The sequence below is a fragment of the Oryx dammah genome, unplaced genomic scaffold, assembly GCF_014754425.2.
Source record: "Oryx dammah isolate SB20612 unplaced genomic scaffold, SCBI_Odam_1.1 HiC_scaffold_21, whole genome shotgun sequence".
In the NCBI taxonomy this organism is placed as follows: Eukaryota; Metazoa; Chordata; class Mammalia; order Artiodactyla; family Bovidae; genus Oryx; species Oryx dammah.
The window spans coordinates 21,490,497-21,512,637 of record NW_024070205.1 but is presented as its reverse complement, the minus strand read 5'-3'; the positions used below and the strand labels follow the sequence as shown (position 1 = coordinate 21,512,637).

At 43.6% G+C, this 22,141-nt stretch overlaps 1 protein-coding gene across 2 annotated transcripts in view; it reads right to left on the bottom strand.

The window, feature by feature from the left end:
• The window catches only part of LOC120880534 (quinone oxidoreductase-like protein 2), a 31,358-nt gene that overhangs the window by 6,030 nt on the left and 3,187 nt on the right, over nt 1–22,141 (bottom strand). For both annotated transcript variants that reach the window (XM_040263912.1, XM_040263914.1), the window contains exons 4-9: nt 20,423–20,481; nt 19,823–19,888; nt 18,926–19,035; nt 17,469–17,550; nt 12,717–12,898; nt 10,534–10,762 (exon numbers count right to left, since the gene is read on the bottom strand). In XM_040263912.1, coding sequence (XP_040119846.1) covers nt 10,534–10,762; nt 12,717–12,898; nt 17,469–17,550; nt 18,926–19,035; nt 19,823–19,888; nt 20,423–20,481 — 728 coding nt within the window. The remainder of the gene's footprint in view (nt 1–10,533; nt 10,763–12,716; nt 12,899–17,468; nt 17,551–18,925; nt 19,036–19,822; nt 19,889–20,422; nt 20,482–22,141) is intronic.

Here is a 22,141-nt window from a genome sequence, read left to right as displayed (position 1 = left end):
CTTCCTTCAGGGGATCTTTCTGACTCAGGGACGGAACCCAGGTCTCTTAAGTCTCCTGCACTGGCAGGCGAGTTCTTTACCACTAGCACCACCTGGGAAGCCCCAATCAGCGTAACCTACAGTTCCCTAAATATATTATGCTGATTCATGTTTCCCATTAGAAAGCAGCTGTTCCTCCTAACACAGCACTGTCCTGAGACTGTCCCAACTAAAAAAAAAAAAAAAAAAATTCCTTAAGTCTTACAGAATGTACCCAGTGAACGTTTGATGAATAAAACAAACTCATGAATGAATAAGTATATCGGGGACTGAGTGGGATTGTTTTTAAAAGGTAGAAATGTTTAGTCAGTGATACACTGTCATAGTTGAATTATATTTATCAGACCACTGCTCTGATAGAAGCAAATCTGAATCTTCTTTTACAAGTCAGTCAGTGCATTTCACCAGAAAAGATACAGCTGGCAAAGGAGCATATGAAAAGATACTCAGGATCACTATTCATTAGAGAAATGCAAATTAAACCCAGAATCAAATACCACTATACACCTACTGAATGGCTAGAATTAAAGACAACAGCTGACAACACTAAGTTCTGGCAGGTGCAAAGCAACGTTCCTACATTGTTGGGGGACATGCAAAATGTTACAACCACTTGGATAAACAGTTTGATAGTTATTAAAAGGTAAACATATAGTATCAGACCAGTACAATGCTTGTTCTGAAATATTCACACAGACAGTCATTGCCATTTCCTTCTCCAGGGGATCTTCCCAATCCAGGAATTGAATCCAAGTCTCCTGCATTGGCAGGCAGATTCTCTACCACTGAGCCACCTGGGAAGGCCGTATACTGAAGTACCAGTTTCTAATCCAGAATATACCAAAAGAAAGAAAATCTATGTACTATGGGCTTTGAAAGAAATGCAATAATAGCAACCTTGCCTTCAAAATCATGGGCTGTAGAGTCTGTAACAGAATTGCTTCTCAGCAGCTGAGGTATAGAGAGCAAACTACTGATCTGTCTAGCTTGCCCTTCCTTGAGGAGCATAAACACCTGTTATATTTAGAATTCTGCATAGATTACTTTTAAACTGATGTTCTTTTTTTTTTTTTTTTTGAGATATAGTTGACTTACAACATGTTAGTTTCTGATGTACAGCAAAGTGACTCAGTTATGCATGCATGCTAAGTTGCTTCAGTTGTGTCCAATTCTTTGCAACCCTGTGGACTATATAGCTCCCAAGTCTCCTCTGTCCATGGGATTCTCCAGGCAAGAATACTGGAGTGGGTTGCCACTTCCTTCTCCAGGGGATCTTCCCGACCCAGGGTCAAACCTGTGTCACTTCTGTCTCCTGCATTGGCAGCCGGGTTCTATTAACACTAGCATCACCTGGGAAGCCCCCATTCAGTTAAAGATATATATTTTTTCATATTCTTTTCCATTATGGTTTATTACAGAATATTGAATGTAGTTACCTGTACACTCTCTCTATATATATATACACACACATATATATATATATCAGAACCTTGTTGTTTATCCATCTATATATAACAGTTTGCATCTACTAATCTCAAGCTCCCAATCCATTCCTCCTCACCCCTTCCCCAAATGAGGGGATGTTCTGTTCTCTGGCAGAGTCTTAAATCGGTCTTGCTATCTAATGATGTTATCTAGCCACCACTGTAGCCTGGGCAGGGGCAGGTGAGGGATCTGCTGCTCAATAAATAAAGCCAATTAAATGTGTAAATTAAATTAAAAAAAAAAAAAGGTTAAGCCTAGAAGGCTCAGTCGTAAAGTAAATAAAAATGTTGAGTTCAGTTCAGTTTTGTCTGACTCGCGAGCCCATGGACTGCAGCACGCCAGGCTGCCCTGTCCATCCCCAACTCCCAGAGTTTACTCAAACTCTGTCCATCAAGTCAGTGATGCCATCCAACCATCTCATCCTCTGTCGTCCCCTTCTCCTCCACCTTCAATCTTTCCCTGCATCCGGGTCTTTTCAAATGAGTCAGTTCTTCGCATCAGGTGGCCAAAGTATTGGAGCTTCAGCTTCAGCATCAGTCCTTCCAATGAATATTCAGGACTGGTTTCCTTTAGGATGGACTGGTTGGATCTCCTTGCTGTCCAAGGGACTCTCAAGAGTCTTCTCCAAAACCACAGTTCAAAAGCATCCATTCTTCAGCACTCAGCTTTCTTTACAATCCAACTCTCGCACCCATACTTGACTACTGGAAAAACCATAGCTGTGACTAGATGGACCTTTGTATACAAACAATATACATGAACATTTATAAAAAAAACTTATTCATAATCACCAAAAATTGAAAATAATCAAATATCTACTAACTGTGAAATAAAAAACTACTGACTTAGGAAAAAACACAGATGAACCTCATTTTGCAAAGGTGAAGACACCAGACTCAAAAGGCTGTTGTAGTATATGATTCCATTAATGCGACCATCTGCAAAAGACAAAACTATAGGGAGAGAAAGCAGATGAATAGTTTCCAGGCGATGCAGGGGCAGGAGGAGGGGACTGATGACAAAGGAGCACAAGGGAACGTTTTGGAGTGACGGACATGATCTGCATTTTGACTGCAGGGGGATGCTTACATGACTACGTACGTTTGTCAAAGTTAGAAAAAGTTTTACTATATGCTTCCCTGGTGGCTCAGCTGGTAAAAGAACCCGCCTGCAATGAGGGAAACCTGGGTTCGATCCCTGGGTTGGAAAGATCCCTGCAGAAGGAAGATCTCCACTCCAGTATTCTGGCCTGGAGAATTCCATGGACTCTACAGTCCATGGGGTCAAAAAGAGTTGGATATGACAGAGTGACTTTCACTACTACATGCAATTCAGTTCGGTCGCTCAGTCATGTCCGACTCTTTGAGACCCCAGCACGCCAGGCTTCCCGGTCCATCACCAACTCCCAGAGCTTGCTCAAACTCATGTCCATCTAGTCAGTGATGCCATCCAACCATCTCATCCTCTGTCATCCCCTTCTCCTCCCACCTTCAATCTTTTCCAGCATCAGGGTCTTTTCAAATGAGTCAGGTCTTTCCATCAGGTGACCAAAGTATTGGAGCTTCAGCTTCAGCATCAGTCCTTCCAATGAATATTCAGGACTGATTTCCTTTAAGATGGACTGGTGGGATCTCCTTGCAGTCCAAGGGACTCTCTTCTCCAGCACCACAGTTCAAAAGCATCAATTCTTCAGCACTCAGCTTTCTTTAGAGTCCAACTCTCACATCTATACATGACTACTGGAAAAACTATAGCTTTGATGAGACGGACCTTTGTTGGCAAAGTAATGTCTCTGCTTTTTAATATGCTGTCTAGGTTGGTCACAGCTTTTCTTCCAAGGAGCAAGCATCTTTTAATTTCATGGCTGCAGTCACCATCTGCAGTGATTTGGGAGCCCAAAAAAGTAAAATCTCTGATTGTTTCCATTGTTTCCCCATCTATTTGCCATGAAGTGATGGGACCAAATGCCATGATCTTAATTTTTTGAATGTTGAGTTTTAAGCTAGCTTTTTCACTCTACTCTTTCACTTTCATCAAGAGACTCTTTAGTTCTTCACTTTCTGCCATGAGGGCGATATCATCTGCTTTCTGAGGTTACTGATATTTCTCCCAGCAATCTTGATTCCTCCTTGTGCTTTATCCAGCCCGTTATTTCACATGATATACTCTGCATGTAAGTTAAATAAGCAAGGTGACAATATACAGCCTTGACGTGCTTCTTTCCCAATTTGGAATCAGTCCATTGTTCCATGTATGGTTCTAACTGTTGCTTCCTGACCTGCATACAGATTTCTCAGGCAGCAGGTCAGGTGGTCTGGGATTCCCATCTCTTTCAGAATTTTCCACAGTTTATTGTGATCTACATAGTCAAAGACTTTGGCATAGTCAATAAAGCAGAAGTAGATGTTTTTATGGAACTCTCTTGCTTTTTCAATGACCCAACAGATGTTGGCAATTTGATCTCTGGTTCCTCTGCCTTTTCTAAAACCAACTTGAACATCTGGAAGTTCATGGTTCACATACTGTTGAAGCCTGACTGGGAGAATTTTGAATACTCAATTTTGGATTTTGAATATGCAACTATACCTCAATAAACCTGACTTTAAAAAAAAAAGTCAAGCCATATATTATTAAACCCAAAAATAAATAAATTTTCAATACTTAGTGTCAGCCTGGGTTCCCTAGAAAATACAGCCTGATCAAAACATATGTTCTAATGCTACACTGCGGTGCTAGCGGGGAGGATGAGGGAAATGGGTGAGTCAAGGAAGGAGGAAGAGGAAGCACAAGATGAGTGTGACCAATCCTGAACTGCTCATAGCCTCAGGGACAGATGCAGCTGGTTGTTGTCCACTTGGGAACTCTCCGGAGAGGCAGTATAGGGCCCAAGGCACATAGGAAAAGAGGAAAGGCAAGCGATTTATCTCCAGTCTCTCACTTGTCCCAGCTTGTCCAGTTGCGAGGGAGTTCCCTCACACTTCTGGATGGTGTTACCCAGAGCCCCACATCTGGTTTCTGGAGAAGCTAGAGCTTCAGCAGCTCCCTGATGAACAAAGCAGCGACCTTGCCTAAGATCAGCCCTATACTTAGGGAAAGTATGAGACAGTCAACAGCGTCAGGAGACGGACGCTAGGGATAGGCCCTGGGCTGCATCGTTGTGTGGACAAGAGAAGTGTGGTAAGTGGCCAAGGCCTAGGGCAGGTGGGCTGGCTGATGTGAGGGGCCCATAAACTGGGTCTAGAGCAATGGACTAAAATAATACACATTCTATCAAAATAGAGTCATTTAATTCTTTAGAAAATTCCACAGATACACTGAGGAAACCAAACAGTTTCTACCCATTAAACCTGTTCATGGGGTGATCTCACCCAACCTTCACATAACAACAAGCTCAGCTCCGTGAGGTGTAAGTATTGTGTCACACTGAGATGTGTGTGGGCGGCTCCCTACAGAAAAGAAACCCAGCACATCCAAATAATGCCACCCTCTGAGCAGATCACAGTGCTAATTCATGATCTACCCATCATGGTACAGACATAACAGTTCAGAAAACAGCAAATTCTAGTAAAAATTCAAAACCTGGAGACTGTGGCTCTAATCCTGTCCGCTAAAGTGTCAACAGGCTTCCCAGGTGGTGCTAGTGGTAAAGAGCCTGCCTGCCAATGCAGGAGATAAATAAGAGATGCTGGTTTGATCCCTGGGTTGGGAAGTTCCCCTGGAGAACAGCATGGCAGTGTTCTTGCCTGGAGAATCCCATAGACCAGAGGGGTTGGAGTCCTACAGTCCACAGGGTCACAAAGAGTCCGACACGACTGAAGCGACTTATCACGCACAAAGTGTCAATGCAAAATGTTACAGTTCAGGGACTGAAAAAGCTCAACTCTGTTATTTTATAATGACCGGTCATTTTCCTTTAAACATGTTTGCTATGTGCTTTTATGTGTATTATCTTCTTTAATTGTCAACCCTGGAAGACTGTGTCAGGGGAAACTGACTGCAACCACCCACCCTGGCCAGGTGGTGCCAGATGTGGTAACCACTTGTGTGAGTTATTTTACAACAGGAAGTCCTGGTAAGGAACACGGAACTAACAAGCCACCAGCCACCGGAAGAATCCGGGAAAGGTCAAAAGGAGACTCCACGTGTCCTACGACCTCCCAGAATCCTCCTCCCGGACATCCATCGTGGCTGAGCAATGTGTGCGTCACCAGGAAGCACCCTGAGTCAGAATGATTGGCCACAGATAACCGGGAAACTAAGCCCATCACCAAAAAACCCAAGACTGCAAGCCATGTAGCAGAGCAGCTCTTCGGGTTCCCTTATCCTCCTGCTCTCCATCTGAGCACCCTTTCCCAATAAAGTCTCTTGTTTTGTCAGCACCTGTATCTCCTCAGACAATTAATTTCTGAGTGTTAGGCAACAGCCCACTTTGGGGCCCTGGAAGGGGCCCCCCTTCCTGCAACAATTGGGTATGTTACTGCCCTCCCCACAGATGAGGGAACTAAATCACAAAGACGTAAGTCACACAGCCAGTTAAGCTGCAGCGCCAGGGTGTGAGTTCTGGTGGCCTGATCCTAGAGCCCCTTCCTCTCAGTCCTGGCAGAATCCGGAGACACACAGGTGCGGCAGCACATGGTCCCTGCCTCCATGGAGTTTATGGACTATGGGAATGACAAACATGGAACCAGTAATTACAAGTAGATAAAGGAGAAGTACAGAGCGTTACAGAAGTCCATACCTCATGCCTACTAAAAAGGCTATGATACAAAATATGTAACCATGTAGAAACAGACTAGAAGCTGGGTCCCTTTGCTGTGGTCCTTACACCTGGACAAATGTCCCCTCGAGCAACAGAACACAAAGAAACTGGAAGGGACTAAAAATAACTGCATGGGCACTTCCCTGGTGCTCTAATGGTTAAGACTCCATGCTCCCAATGCAGGGGGTTCAGGTTCAATTCCTGGTCAAGGAACTAGATCTCACATACTGCAACTTAAAGATCCTGCATGCTTCAACTAAGAATTTGCATACCACAGTAAGAGTTCACATGCCGTAACTAAAGAACCTGCGTGCCGCAACAAAGACTGAAGATCCTGCGTGACACAACTAAGACACAGAGCAGGCAAATATTCTTTTAAAAACTAAAATAACTGCACACATGTGCAGTTGGGGCAAATTATGAACAACATGATACAAAAAGACAAAAAAACCTACCTGCCACTTCTGAAGTGTTAGGGGCAAAAGCAGGGGGCTGCGGCATGATCTCTGCAAATGGCACCACCAAGGGGGTGGGCAGACCACTAAGCCCCTCTCCAGGCTGACCCTACCCTCACCACATTTGAGGGACCAGTTTGCCCCACTTCAGGGAGTGAGCAAGGGAAACTACTCCTTTTTTTGCTGTCTCTGCAAAGCCTTGCCTGATTTCTTCCTCCGGCCTCTTATCAACTTCTATTGATTAAGGAAAACAAGAACTCCGATCAGGAACAATATTAATATCAACTATCAAGGTCAAACCAATATTCTACATATTCAGGAGAAAATATAAGTTGGGAAGCACCGATATCTCTGGTATTATAGAAATACAAGTACAACGGTCATTTTCCAAGCCCAAGCAGGTTCTGACAAATGTGTCCAATATGTTAACTGATTTACATGAAAAAAATATTATTACCCAGGCTTTAAAGTTTAGTGAAATTAATTATAATTTCATTTAATCTTCATTTTAAAAATTCACGACTCCTGGTCACTTTAACAATAAGTTTGTTCACATAGATGCCTCCGTGACAGATGGATCAACTTCATGCTCTAGGAAACGGTTTCTAAGAAGAAATTTTCTGATTTGTTTAAGGACAGAGTCTGACCTTACCTTAAGGAGCTCTGATTCCAGAGTCAGAGACATACCTGAACTAGATTCCAGGTCTGTCATTACTACATGTCATTGGACAGGTTTCTTACCATTTACAAGTTTTGATTTCTTCATCTGTAACATGTGATAAAAGATTGTTCATATTTCAAAGGTTTGTTGTGAAGATTGATTACAAAATGCCTGTAAAGTGCTTAGCACAGTTCTTGACCCATAATAAACACCTACTGTCTGTGAGCTGCCATTATTACTATTATTCTAAATAGCTTGCATACTGAAAGAAGAAGAAAGGGAAGAAATAGTAAATGGACAGAGTGTGAATAAGATGCTTGAAATGTGTTACAGAACATGGCCTCAGACAACAGTTAATAACAGAGAAGTCAGCAGAGTGGGAAGATCTAGAAAAATCCTACATGCAGAGTCCTCATTGCAGAGGTAGGCAAATGGAAGCTGAGAACTGTTAATAATTAGGTAATCTGTGTTTAAGAGAAGAGAGAACTTCAATGTGGGTAATTAAAACAATAATCACCTCCAGCTTTCTTTTATGCCTGAGCAGTACCTAGAACACGTCAAAGCAGAGAAGAAACAGCTCAAACTAGCACATGTTTCCACTTGGCTACTGCCTAACTGTTCTTATCCTCTATTAGCAGGTGTATATGAGCCTCAGGTAAAGCAAACCTCAGTTTACGAGTCACAAAATAAAAAAGGAAAGGGACACAGAAATTCTCTTAACTGATGGTTTTCAAGTTTTTAAGCCACAAAACCTTTTCCGAAAAGAAAAGCATGAACACAAGAAATAAAACGTGCAGTACTGAGGTCCCAGGGCTTCCCTGATAGCTCAGTGGATAAAGAATCTGCGTGCAATACAGGAGAATTTGATTCCTGGTTTGGGAAGATATGCTGGAGAAGGGATAGCCTACCCACTCCAGTATTCTTGGGCTTCCCTTGTGGCTCAGCTGGTAAAGAATCTGCCTACAATGCAGGAGACCTGGGTGTGATCCCTGGGTTAGGAAGATCCCCTTGAGAAGGGAAAGGCTACCCACTCCAGGATTCTGGCCTGGAGAATTCCACGGACTGTATGGGGTTGCAAAGAGTTGGGCACGACTGAGCGGACTTTCACTTTCACTTCACTTCACTGAGGTCCCAGCAGAGATGGAGCCCCAGAGCCAAGCAGCTCACTCTCATTCAGAATGTGGCTCGGAAGAATAAACTGAAAGCCTCAGCATTTTTTTGGCCATGACATGTGGCTCATGGGATCTTAGTTCCCCCACCAGGGATTGAACCTGGGCCCCAGCAGGGAAAGCACCGAATCCTAACCACTGGACCACAAGGGAACGCCTACTCCTCAACTTTACAGATGTGGAAAGTGAAGATCAGAAAGGTGAGGGGACTTCCACAAAATTGCAAATAGATGGGGACAAAGCTGGAAACAGAATCTACTCAGTTTTCTGATGGCCAATAAGGTTCTCTTTTTACCACTGAACATTACCTTCTTGACTAACATACCAAAAAGATGAGGAAGAAAGTAAATCATGTTTGAGAAGAATGTGTCTCATCTCATCATAGGAAAAACATAAAAATGGAAGGCTGGAGAGAATGAAACCTGGCACCTTGGGCTCCACTAATCTGCATATGAACAAAACATCGCCTCCACCAGTGGCTGACTAGAGTTACCAAAACAGTCTTTTGAAGAGTAAAACATATTAAGAAAAAAAAAAAAAACTCCATGAATCCCCTGGTAGTCCAGTAGCTCAGCACTTTCACTGTCAGGGCCCAGGTTTGACCCCTGGCTGGGGAGCTAACTTCCACAAGTCATGCAGCACTGTCCGGGAAAAAGAAAAAAACCTTCCCAGTGAATGTCTAACAGATTTGCATTTGCAACTACATTGCATACACATGCACATAATTACACTTTGGAGGACGTTTAAGCCACATTAATGGGACTGTAAAGGAGTGAAAAAAGGGCTTGACTAGCCAACAAAATTAACTACAGTGACTAATGGATGAATTATAGTCATATGATACCGAGCGTGATTTGCTGTTCTGTTCACAGAACTCCAGCTTACATCATCTGGTTGTACTTTAAAAGAGTCTGTATTCTAAAACCAAAGGTCAAATGAAGGGCTTCCTTTTTAAACTTGTATGCTGTGCAGTTCAGAGTTCATATCAACACCAGTAAATCATTTTCTAAAGTACTATCACAACCCTCTGTTTAAGACACCAGTGATGTAGACAAGAGCCCTCAAAACCCAGCTTCTTCATAGCCTTCACAGTTTCAGTTTCCCTCTGACTTACTAAGCCTGAGTATATAACTATACAACCTACAAGACAGAGAGAAATCCAATGACCCTGCAGCCTGTGAGACCCCATTGTTTTCACCCTTTAATTCCATATAAGGAAGATTTATAGTATGTAGAGAGAAATTGGGGCTTCCCAGGTGGCTCAGGTGGTAAAGAATCTGCCTGCAATGCAGAAGACCGGGGTTCAATCCCTCAGTTGGGAATATCCACTCCCTGGAGGAGGGCACAGCAGCCCACCGCAGTATTCTTACCTGGAGAATCCCATGGACAGAGGAGCCCAGAGGGCTACAGTCCATAGGGTTGCAAAAAGTCAGGCACAACTGAAGTGACTTAGCACACACGCATGCAGAGAGAAATCATTCCATAGTTTGACACGTTATTTCCTGGCCTTAGCTATATCACTGGGAAAGATTGAAGGCAGGAGGAGAAGGGGACGACAGAGGATGAGATGGCTGGATGGTAACACCGACTTGATGGACATACATGTGAGCAAGCTCTGGGAGTTGGTGATGGACAGGGAAGCCTGGCGTGCTGCAGTCCATGGAGTTGCAAACAGTCGGACATGACTGAGCAACTGAACTGACTGACTAGCTATATCATATCCCTTAAGAGTGTCTCCGGGGTTTCCCAGGTGGTGCAGGGGTAAAGAATCACCTGCTAATGCAGGAGACACAAGAGATGTGGGTTCAACTGCTGGATCAGGAAGATCCCCTGGAGGAGGAAATGGCACCCTACACCAGTATTCTTGCCTGGAAAATTTCATGGACAGAAGAGCCTGGTGGGCTACAGTCCAAGGGGGTCGCAAAGTCAAACATGACTGAACGACTGAACACAAGAGCATCTCACCTCTTCCAGTTTAAAAACCTCTCCAATGTGTGGCTGGATGCGCCCTTCTTGGCAGTACTGGAGTGCTGAGGACAGGCTTCTGGAGAAGATGGGAAAGTTCTGATGCCGGTATCTGCCCCAGTAGAGCCCCATGGCAGTAATATTCTTCAGCAGCAGAAGATTGGCTGGTACAGAAGCAATGGTTCCTCCAGCGAAACCTACCACCACGATCCTGCCCTCATGCACCAGGCTGAGGGGAAAAGGAGGAAAAAACAAAGATTATAAAAGACAATGCACATTCATGGCCACCAGGATGGCTACTATTAAAAATAAAATAGAAAATAAGTGTTAGCAAGGATCTAGAGAAATGGACCCCTCAAGGAGCATTGGTGAGATTGTAAAATGATGCAAATGTTATGGAAAACAGCATGGAGGTTCCTCAAAAACTCAAAACTAGAACTACCATATAACCCAGCAATCTCACTTCTGAGTCTATATCCAAAAGAACTGAAAGCAGAGTCTTGAAGAGGTATTTGAAGAGCCAAGTTCACAGTAGCACTATCTATAAAAGCCAAGAGGTGGAAACAATCCAAATGTCCATCCACTGATGGATTGGTAAACAGAAGGTGTTATATACAAACAGTAGAGTATTATTTAGCCTTAAAAAGGAAGGAAATTCTGTCCCATGTTAAGACGGGGATGAGCCTTAAGGTCATTACGGTAAGTGAAACAAACCACTTACAGAAAGATGAATATTGTATTATTCTGCTTGTTTGGGGTATCTAAAATAGTCAAGTTCATAGAAACAAAGTAGAATAGTGATTACTAAGGGCTGGGTAGAAGAGAGTTATTTAATGGGTACAGAATTTTAGGTTTGCAAGAAGAGTCATGAAGACCTGTTTCACAATCTAAATATATTTAATACCACTGAACTCTACATTTGATAGCAGTTAATACACAAGCCTTTTGTTATATACTTTCTACCACAATAAAAAACAGAATGAGGGAAGAAAAAGCAATGGACAGTAATTAAGAGAGGCAGAAAATAGAATAGAGTTTATGGGAGTTGGCAGGCAGTTGTTTAACAGGTACAGAGTTTGTATTGGAGACGGTTACACAATATTGGAGATGGTGAACAAGTTTAACAGTTAAAATGTTAAATACTAGGTTACCTGTATTTTACCACAATTAACAACAACAAAAAAGGCAACATGCATTAAATCCCCAGTTGGGAATTCTTCCTGACCTTGCAAACTAGCAGGGGGGAACCATTCTGCACCAGTTTGGATTTCTCAGTAGGAAAAGATAAAAATAAGCCATAAGCAAGAAAGACAGTAAGGAGCAGAGGAACTAACCAGTCTTGTAAGGGGACCACACGGATCCCTTCTGTGGGCAAGCTGCTCTCTCTGCTTCTTCTCCTTAAACTAAGATAAAGCACAAAACTATGCTTGCCAGGATGACATGAGAAATGAAGCTAATACTATCAGAGCACTGCAGCCTTCCTGGCTGAAACAGAATGAGAATTAGTATAGATACAACAGTCCCATGAAATCTGCAGTGATTTTTTTTTTTAATAAAACAAGTCAAGAAGACACCTACACTGGTGGTAGCTTCGGAAACCAGTAAGATCAAAAAAGACTCTCCCTTGGTGCATAGTGAACTGGGGGTCTGCCACCCCAGTAATTCTAACATCCAAACAATGATCTCCTCAAGAATTACCCACAGAGGAGAGTTTGGGGGAGAATGAATACATGTATATATATGGCTGAGTTCCTTTGCCATCCACCTGAAACTATCACATTGCTAATCAGCTATACTCCAGTGCAAAATAAAATGTTTAATTAAAAAAAAAAAAAGAATTACCCATACCATGTATATAAAGTAGCTAGTGGGTGCAGGCAGAGCTCAATTTAACACATGTATAATTTCTAAAGCATTTGATATTGCCAACTAGAGAGTCTGCGTTTTTTTTTTTTCTTTTTGGATATTTTCCAGTTGGCTATTTTGTTTTTGCTATATTTAAGCATTTCCTGATTTTCCCTCTGCTTCTATTCCTTTTCACCCACCCACTCAGCTGTTCCTGTTGATGCCAGTACATACAGGAAAAGTGAGCAGCAAAAACAAGAAAGCAGCAAGGCCAGAGGTCTGACAAGGTTTCAGCAGAGCCCCCGGTCTAGCCCACCCAGGAGGACCACTTCACCTACCTGCGGAGAGCCTCCAGGAAGATGTCTCCTCCCACCATGTCAATGACCACGTTCACCCCGCCACTGCCCACCAGCTTCCCCACGGCCTCCTTAAGGCTGCCCCGACTGTAGTTCACACTGGACTGTGCCCCCCTCTGCATCGCCAGCTGACACTTTTCATCACTTCCAGCTGCAGCTATTACCTACATGAAGAACACAACACTTCAGATGGTCCAGCATACGTAGCAAGAGGGGCTCACCCGACCCACCCAGCCTCCAAACAAAGGGTGCTGATCAAGGAAACCAATGTGGCCTCTGTCTTAGCACCAGCCTCAATCCAACACACAGGCCCATCACACAGCATCAACGCACTGGCCTCTCCATGCCCCACTGACAACCGGGTCCACATTTCCAGGAACCCCGGAAGCTCAGTGGGTCTAGCTAAGAAATAATTCAGGAGACACAACGTCTTCTCCAAATGAAAATTAAAACCACTATTGCTGTGCTTAGTCACTTAGTCGTGTCTGACTCTCTGCAATGCCATGGGCTGTAGCCCACCAGGCTCTTCTGTCCATGGGAATTCTCCAGGCAAGGATACTGGCATGGGCTGCCATGCCTCCTCCAGAGGATCTTCCCCAACCCAGGGATCAAACCCAGGTCTCCCACATTGCAGGCTGATTCTTTACCATCTGAGTCACCAGGGGAAGCCCATCACTTACTGAGTACCCATTATGAGTCAAGTAGTAAGGATACAACCTAAATACCAAGCTCGGAGCCAAGAAAGCATGATCCAGCAGTATGATGGGAGAAGAACAGAGCACTCCGAATTGTGAGCTAGAGGCACCTAACCTAGAGCTAGAAGATCCAGAAGGCTTCTCAGGGGGTAAAACATGATTCAGTGGAAAGAGCTTAAAGTCGGACAGACCTGAGTTCAAATCCTGGCTCTGTTACTAACTAGCTGTGTTACTTAAGGCATTAAGTATAAAGTAAGGCATAAATTACTTAGTAAGATCTAACATTTACATAGTGCTTACTCTGTGCCAGACACTATTCTAAATGCCTTAGAATGAAGTCGCTCAGTCGTGTCCGACTCTTCGCAACCCCATGGACTGCAGCCTACCAGGCTCCTCCATCCATGGGATTTTCCAGGCAAGAGTACTGGAGTGGGCTGCCATTGCCTTCTCCAACTAATACACTAGCTTAGTATGCAATAAAATGCCTTACATATATTAATAACTCATTTCACTTTAATAGCCCAATAATATACACACTATTATCATCCCCATTTTGAAGATGAAGAGACAGGCCAAAGAAGTCAAGTATCTTGTCCAAGGTCACACAGCTCATGGGAGGCAGAAGTGGAATCCAAACTCATGTAATTCATCTCTAGAGTTTATGCTTTTAACATCTGTCTGTATTACCTACCAACTTCTCTAAGTTTCAGTTACCCTCATCCGTAAACTGATTTATATTTTTAAAATTAAAAGGAATAAGCACTTGGGAAACAAAGTGTTAGATAAATTGAATCTATTGTTAGACATAGGCAATTATTTATTCTATTTAAACCTCACAAGAACATTATGGGGGACTTACAGTTAGTCCCTTTCTGAAGATGGAGACATTGACCCAGAGAGGTTAAGTAATTAAGCCAGGATTATTCACATAACAGATGGTAGAACAACTATTCAAATCCAATGCTACTGATACTGAAGCCCACTCCTTCGAGCTGGGAGAAAGCCATGCCTACGGCCTGCCAAAGAGGACATAGATGGCTGTGGGCCATACTGTGAGGAGGTCTGAGCTTTGGAAGTCTTCAGAAAAGCTTCAGACACTGAAGCATTGCCTAGAGGTGCCTGTTCACTGGGCAGCCCCCACCACCCCAAGCACTTTGGCTTCAAGGTGACATTCAGAATGTGCATTCAAACACCCAAGAACATCTGTGCCCTTAAAAAAGTCCAGACTCACCCATAACTATGTGAAGCTAAAAGTTACCCTCAAATGCTCCCCAATGGAACCCTCCAATGGCTGCACTGCCCAGCAGAACCCACACAGAGTGCTACAGTGGGCAAACACCAGACTAGGGTTGGGCACCTGACTCCAACTCCAGGATTCCTTGTAAGTCCCAGAGAGGCATGCTGTGAATCATTTTCTTTCCAGGTGCCTCACTCTCTTTATCTGTGAAACAGGGATAATAAATGCTTCCATTCCCCATCCCCCATGGGTTCTGTGAGGACCAAGGGTAAGAAAATTGCTGTGCAGGCAATGTGAAAGCAACCTGAGACGCTGTGAGTGGAAGGTGTTATCAAAATGACATGTTCTGAGCAGTGACATGATGACATTATTTTTTTGTTTGTTTGCTTTTGCTTAAAACCATTATTCCTGCTAAAGAAAATGCATGTGTGTGTGCTCAATCACTAAGTCGAGTCTGACTGTTTTGCAACCCCATGGACTGTAGCCCACCAGGCTCATCTGTCCATGGGATTTTCCAGGCAAGAATCCTGGAGTGGGTTGCCATTTCTTCCTCCAGGGGATCTTCCTGACCCAGAGATCGAATCCATGTCTCCTGGGATTAAAGATTGGAATTAAAGCAAATTTTTCTCTCTACTTAATTTCTTGTATCTATTTAAAACAAACAGTACAGCCTTGTCTTCCCAGAAATGTTAAATAGTCAGTGTTTCTAAACAATGAGACTAATTTTGGTCTCCCCCTTAAGAGAGGTGCTATAAGCCCTTATTTTGAGTGTGAATGTGTTAATATCCCATGAGGAGCCTCCTGGTATCTGAGACTAGTTTCAGAACTCACATGTCCTTCCCAAAAGAGAGTCAATGTGAGAAAAGAGAGCTGCCACCTGGAGAAATTCCAGATCAGTCCAATTATCACCAAACCGGGACAGTATCTTTGTGCCTCTAGGCTCCAGAGGAAGCTCACACTCAGCACATCCCAAACTGAGCTCACCACTTCCTCCTAGGTTCTCAGTCCCAGCAAATGGCACATCTCTAAGTGCATCTAGGCTGTGCCTTCCCACTCCATGTCTGATAATACCAGGATCCCTTTTTAAAAGTCCTCCCCAACACACTATGCCTCGGACTGGTACATGACACGTGCGATCTCAATATTCCCCCAACCATACTGTGAGCAAAGCACTATTGTACAAATGAGGCGACTGAAGCTATTAAGCTAGAGACAGAATGAGAATTGGCACCTCGGTCAGGCTAACTCCAGGGATTCCCTGGTGGCTCAGATGGTAAAGAATCTGCCTGCTGTGCGGATCCCTGGGTTGGGAAGATCCCCTGGAGCAGGGCATGGCAACCCACTTGCCTGGAGCATCCCCATGAACAGAGGAGCTTGGCAGGCTACAGTCCATGAGGTCTCAGACAGACACGACTGAGCAACTAAGCACAACACAGCAGGCCAACTTCAAAGTCCTTGTTCCTTCAACTATATTAGGATGCTCTCCAGTCACCAAATTCTCTATTTTCTTCTACTTTGGTATCTTTCTGATCATCATCTCCAGTGCCCTGTTTCAAGGATCATCACCTCTGGCCTCAATTGCTCCAAGAATCTGCCCTACTGCCTCCACACTATACCTGACCCCCTGACCTTGCCCCATCCCTCATCCCCATCGCTACCAAAGTGAACTCTGCAAAAACGAAAAGATAATCACGTCATTCCTCTGTGAAATCTTCAATAGCGCCTGACAGTTTCCAAGAAATGTTCAGATTCCTCAGTGCTTCATGATCCTATCTCTCCCACCTCTCTGGAGTCACCCCCCACCATTCCCCACATCCTTTGCTCCACAGATGCTCTTGGCCATTCCCTGAAGGAATCATGTTAGTACCTATGTCTCTGTCTTCCCGTGACTTAAACGGCCTTCCTTCCCTTCTCTTCTTCCGCTAGTCAACTGTAAATGTCAGCGTAAATGTCCACCTTCTCCAAGAAATGCTTTTTCTCTGACACTCACAGCCTCCAGGAAAAGCCCATATAGAAAATTGGGTCTTTCTTTCATGTATTTATTCATTCACTCAAGAAATAATTATTTAGGGAATTTTCTGGTAGTCCAGTGGCTAAGACCCCATGCTCCCAAAGCAGGGGGTCCAGGTTTGATCCCTGATCAAGGGACTAGACCCCACAAGCCGCAACTAAGAGTTAGGCATGTCACAACTAAAGATCCTACGGGATACAATGAAGACTAAAGACCCAGCATAGCCAAATAAATAAATAAATTTACAAAATAATAATAATTATTGACTGCCTACGATGGTCTCAGCACCATGCTAGCTGCTGCGATTATAATAATGGATCAAACCGATACTGGTCCTGCCTTGAGGGGGATTACAGTCCAATGGGAAGGAGACATTGATCCAACAGGGCTAACCACACTATGAAAGAGAAGTACAGGATGCTTGGAGACCACATAGAAATGGTCCCATGGTGGGGAGGGACAGAGAATACTCCCCTGAAAAAGCAGCATCTGAGTTTAAATTTGAAGTTCAGGGGGAGACAGTTTAGAGCATTCCAGGTAGAAGGAATAGAATCTTCAGAGGCTGTGAGGCGAGTTGAATCTCACCAAGGTCTAATAACTGGAAGCACAAGAGACTTACTCCTCAGTGCCCTCACTAGTCTGCAAGCAAATAGATGGCAAGACCCTACTCCAGGCTACTTAACGTTCCCAGTACCTCGCACCTGATTTTTTTTTATAAATAAAGGAATATATTCCATGTTTGAAAGCAGGAGGTATGATATTTTTTAATGGAGAATCGAACTTGCAAATACCTTGGCCTGAAGAACGTTTGTCGCCACATCTATCACGGCGAGGCCGGTGGCTCCAGCTGCTGCTGTCACTAAAACAGTTTCTCTGTGCCCGGAAAGATGAGTGTTACTCAAGAAACCAAAAATCACCCAGCAATATGATTTCATGAACATTCTGAAGATGGGACATTTTAAAGAAGAGAACTGAGAGTTCATCTAGTTTAACCCCCTCATGTGCACGTACACATACGTGAACACTCTCCGGCCTCTTGGGCCGTGTTATATATGTAGATGAGTCCTAATTTGGTCCAGTCCTGAAGAATTCCCAGGTGAGGGTCCTTAATCTCTCTAGGCAGCCTCTCCCTCATTTCAGTGGTAGCCTTCCTTTGCTCTACCACTCCAATTTCTGCTTCTTAAATTCTGTCCTAAAATCACTCCCATACTAAACACTGCCAAATTTTAGAAGTTGATGATCACGTAGCAGTCGCTGCTCTTCTAAGCCCATCTCCCTGGAGCAATTCTGAGCTCTCAGAAAAGAGCAAGAAGCTGTGGGAACGCTCCCAGTTAAGTGAGAAACTCAGCACCTCTGAGCTTGAAATACCTGTTAAGTATACCCAGCCAAGCCTCAAGAGGCAAATACCACTATGTGTGCGCTGGGCTCAGTCACTCAGTGCTCAGTCCTGTCTTACTCTTTGCGACCCCAAGGACTGTAGACTGCCAGCCTTCTCTGTCCGTGAGATTTTTCAGAATACTGGAGTGGACTGCCATTTCCTTCTCCAAGGGATCTTCCCCACCCAAAGATCAAACCCGTGTCCACTGCATTGGCAGGTGGATTCTTTACCAACACACCACCTGCCTACAGTATTTGTGATCTGTGATGCCCAGCCAAGCCTCACAGAAACAAATGCCACAGGCTTCCATTAAAACCTGAGTGAAATGAGTTGAAATAAACCAGCTCTCTAAAATGTAAGGTTTTCTAGGAAGTGATCTCCAGAGGGGTCAGATTTGAGAGAAAGATTTCTCCAAATTCATACTGGCCAAGTTCACAGTCTACCATCCCCTCTCAGGCAAAAGGGTATCCCCACTGTCACCAGGCTCCAATCTTGGGCCACTCCCTTCCTTTGGCTTTTCCTTAGATAGCCGTGAGGTAAGGGTCAGGGAGGGCTTCCCACGTGGCGCTAGTGGTAAAGAACCTGCCTGCCAATGCAGGTGATGTAAGAGACTCCAGTTTGATCCCTGGGTTGGGAAGATCCCCTAGAGGAAGGCATGGCAACCCACTCCAGTATTCTTGCCTGGAGGAACCCATGGACAGAGAAGCCTGGCGGGCTACAGCCCATAGGGTCACAAAGAGTCGGGCATGATCAAAGAGGCTTAGAATGTACACAGGGTTAGGGAAGGGAACAGAGGGCCACAATCTTGGTGGACATTTCTGGTGTTAGAGGAGGTGCCATCTATCCCTCTGTCGTTGACACAGTCCTCACCCAGGCTGGGTACAGGCCCGATGCTCCAGGGCGAAAATAGCAGTGCCATACGACACGGGCAGGGCGGCAGCTTCTCGGAGGGACACCTTTTCTGGAATCTGCCACAGGTTCTATAAAAGAGATAACAGTGACTTAGAGATTAAGCCCCTACCTCTTCATAAAGGCTGCTCAATACATATTATGACTTGACTTGCAAAGGGCAACACATGTCAGGAACCAAGCCCAGAGGTAGTCAAGACCAAGCAAGTGATGGTCAATTTCAAGACTTGGGCACATCAGCTTTCAAAAATCCTAAAGCTGGCATCTGGATCAGGAAGGAACCAATCTGCAGAGGATATAACACATGCCACTGCGGTATTAATATAATAAGTGAATAACATGGTACAAAAATTTTACCTTAAATAAAGCTGTTTTTTTTTTTTAAGTGTGTACTAGCCACCACTAGGGGGCACCATTCACATCCTGGACAACCACACCCCTACACCAGCTGGCTACCTCCCAGGAGGATTATGTTTCACACGCTTTGTGCAGGGAAGAAGCTCATTATATCCAGGCTCCAAACCAGTTTTTCTACCAAAACCACCTAACTATAGTCCAGTTGGACAGCCAGTCAATTGTTCCAGGCCTCAGAAAACAAAATGCCCTTCTTCATTAAACCACTCCACACAAACAAAGCTCTATGCAATGACTGTCACACCAAAACAAGCAAACCAAAAAAAAAAAAAAAGGTTTTAGCATTTGAAAGAAAGAAATGCTTGGCTGAGAAACAAGATATAACCTAAAGAATACCAAAAAAAAAAAAAAAAGAAAGGAAAAGGAGAAGGACTGAGGGATAGGTGAAAATGAAAGACAGCAGAAAAAGAATCTCCAAGGATGAATATTGAGGAGTCAGGCTACCTTGTGGTCAATGATGCATTCTTCAGCCATACCACCAAGGGCAGGCAGGCCAATGACTCGATCTCCCTGAAGGGGAAATACCATTAAGGGTATGTTCAGATGTATGCTCTTGCCATTTAACCCCTTCCCAAATTAACCCAAAAAAGAAAGAAAATTGTTCTTTCTGATCCAGTAAGACACAGGTTCCCTTAATTATCTATTCAGTGTTGCTGCTTAGTAAATAATTCAGCTGTTTTCACACAACCCCCGTCAGGTGGCCAAGCCAATTTGAGCACATTTTGGACGATGACTGAACCAAGAAAGGAAAAAACTGATATGGATTAGAATCCCAGTACTCATTTCTCTCACAAAATACTGAAACTTGAGAATTCTCTATCCTTTCAGTAACTACAACCCCAGGTGCTGCCTTTCATTAGTAATAAAAAGTTTAACGAAGCCCAGCCAGGCTTCCTTCCCTCAATTCAGAATTCGTTTCTCCCCGCTCCATCTCATTCTGCCTTTGGTGTCCGCTGGCAAAGTCCAGGAAAAGCAAGACCCTCTGGCTACAAACTATTTCTCATAGTTACCCACACATCAGTTCCCTAGATTCAACTAATTTACCTCTTTCACCATGCTGACATCTGTGCCTGTCTCCAATACCATCCCAGAAAACTCCATTCCTAAAACAAATTTTAAAGATCAGGTTATCTGTAAAGCCCAGCACCAGAGAGATGAGAAAACTCTGATCAACAGGCTGTCCTATGAGCTTTCTGGAGCCAAAAGTGTTTGTGTTCTGCCCCCTACCCCATCCAGGAAGAAAAATAGGAGTGTTATACCCAACACACAGGAAAGTGAATTAAGATTTCATGATCACAACTTGAAAAGCTATAGCAGTCCCATTCTTACCATGACACAAGTGAAAATTTCAAGAATGGGCAAAAGAATAGAGAATCATGAGTATACACGTACTTTTGACCCTGATCTCTGGGGCCTTGGGCTCCTCCAGCACGCCCAATGATAATATTCATCATATGGTATTTATCTGTTCCCAGGTATCCTCTTCTGGACTATGAGGCCCCTCAAGGACATGAACTATATTCATGCATACAGCACTTGGCCCAGTTGGATGAACTGGTGGTGTCTGCTCTTTCCTCCTCCACCTCCAAAATTTCTGAGTTTAATGATCATACATTTCCCACTTGAGCTGCCAGAAGAATAACTCAACTGAGTAAGACATCTTCCCCCCCCAGCCAGCATGTCAGCAAATACAAACAGAGGGAACCGGTTCCAACTGTTGAGGCATAACCAAATGCCCTAAGGCCAAAACACTGCAACTGTTTTGCAATCACTGTATCTTCAGTGGTGTCTATCTGTATAAAATATACATGTACTGTATATTTACAGTATATAACTGTATATTACTTATATAGTAGATAGATACACACCAAACTATACTTATATCTCTTTTAATAAATTTCACCAACAAAAATGAGTCATTGGTCCACATACTCGGGATCTAAATGTAATCAGATTGAGTATAATGCAAGTCAGAGAGCAGCCTACTAAGAAATGGATAAACTCTGTATCTTTTTTCTGATCCTTTGGTATTAGGTTTCTTGGGGAATGTATTTGTGAGGACTGAGAGTCGTAGCTGCAACCAGATGTTTATGATCCTTCAGTGAAAAAGTGAAATTGAGGAACTGTCAAGGAATGAAAGAGAATGACTACGGCCATTGATGATTCTGATCAGGATTCTGGTGCTCATAATAATACATAAAATTTTATTTGTTCATTTATGCCTTTTCAAAGTATTTATTGAGGGGTAGATGAAGTAAGTGAAGGGGATTAAGAGGTACAAGTCTCTAGAAAACAATAAAACCACAGAGATGTAATATACAGCAGAAGGAAATAGTAATATTGTAATAACTCTGTATGGGACACAGGGTTACTAGACTTATTGTGGTGTCATTTCATAATGTATGCAAATGTCACATCACTACCTAGTACACCTGAAACTAACACAACATTGCTTGTCAACTGTATTTCAATCAATCAATCAAGTATTTATTGAGCATTTAGTATGAGCCAGATACAAGAGTACTAACAGGGCCAGGGTGGGCAGGCAGGATAATGTTGAACAAGACAGTCATAGAACCTTCCTTCACAGCTCTAGTGATTCTAATTAGCAGTAAGGCTGAGATGTCTTTTTTTTGCAGGGGTGGGGGGGGGCACACCACATAGCATGTGGGATCTTAGTTTCCCAACCAGGGATCAAACCTGCATTGGAAGCATAGAGTCTTAACCCCTGGACCACCAGGGAAGTACTGAAGCTGACATATC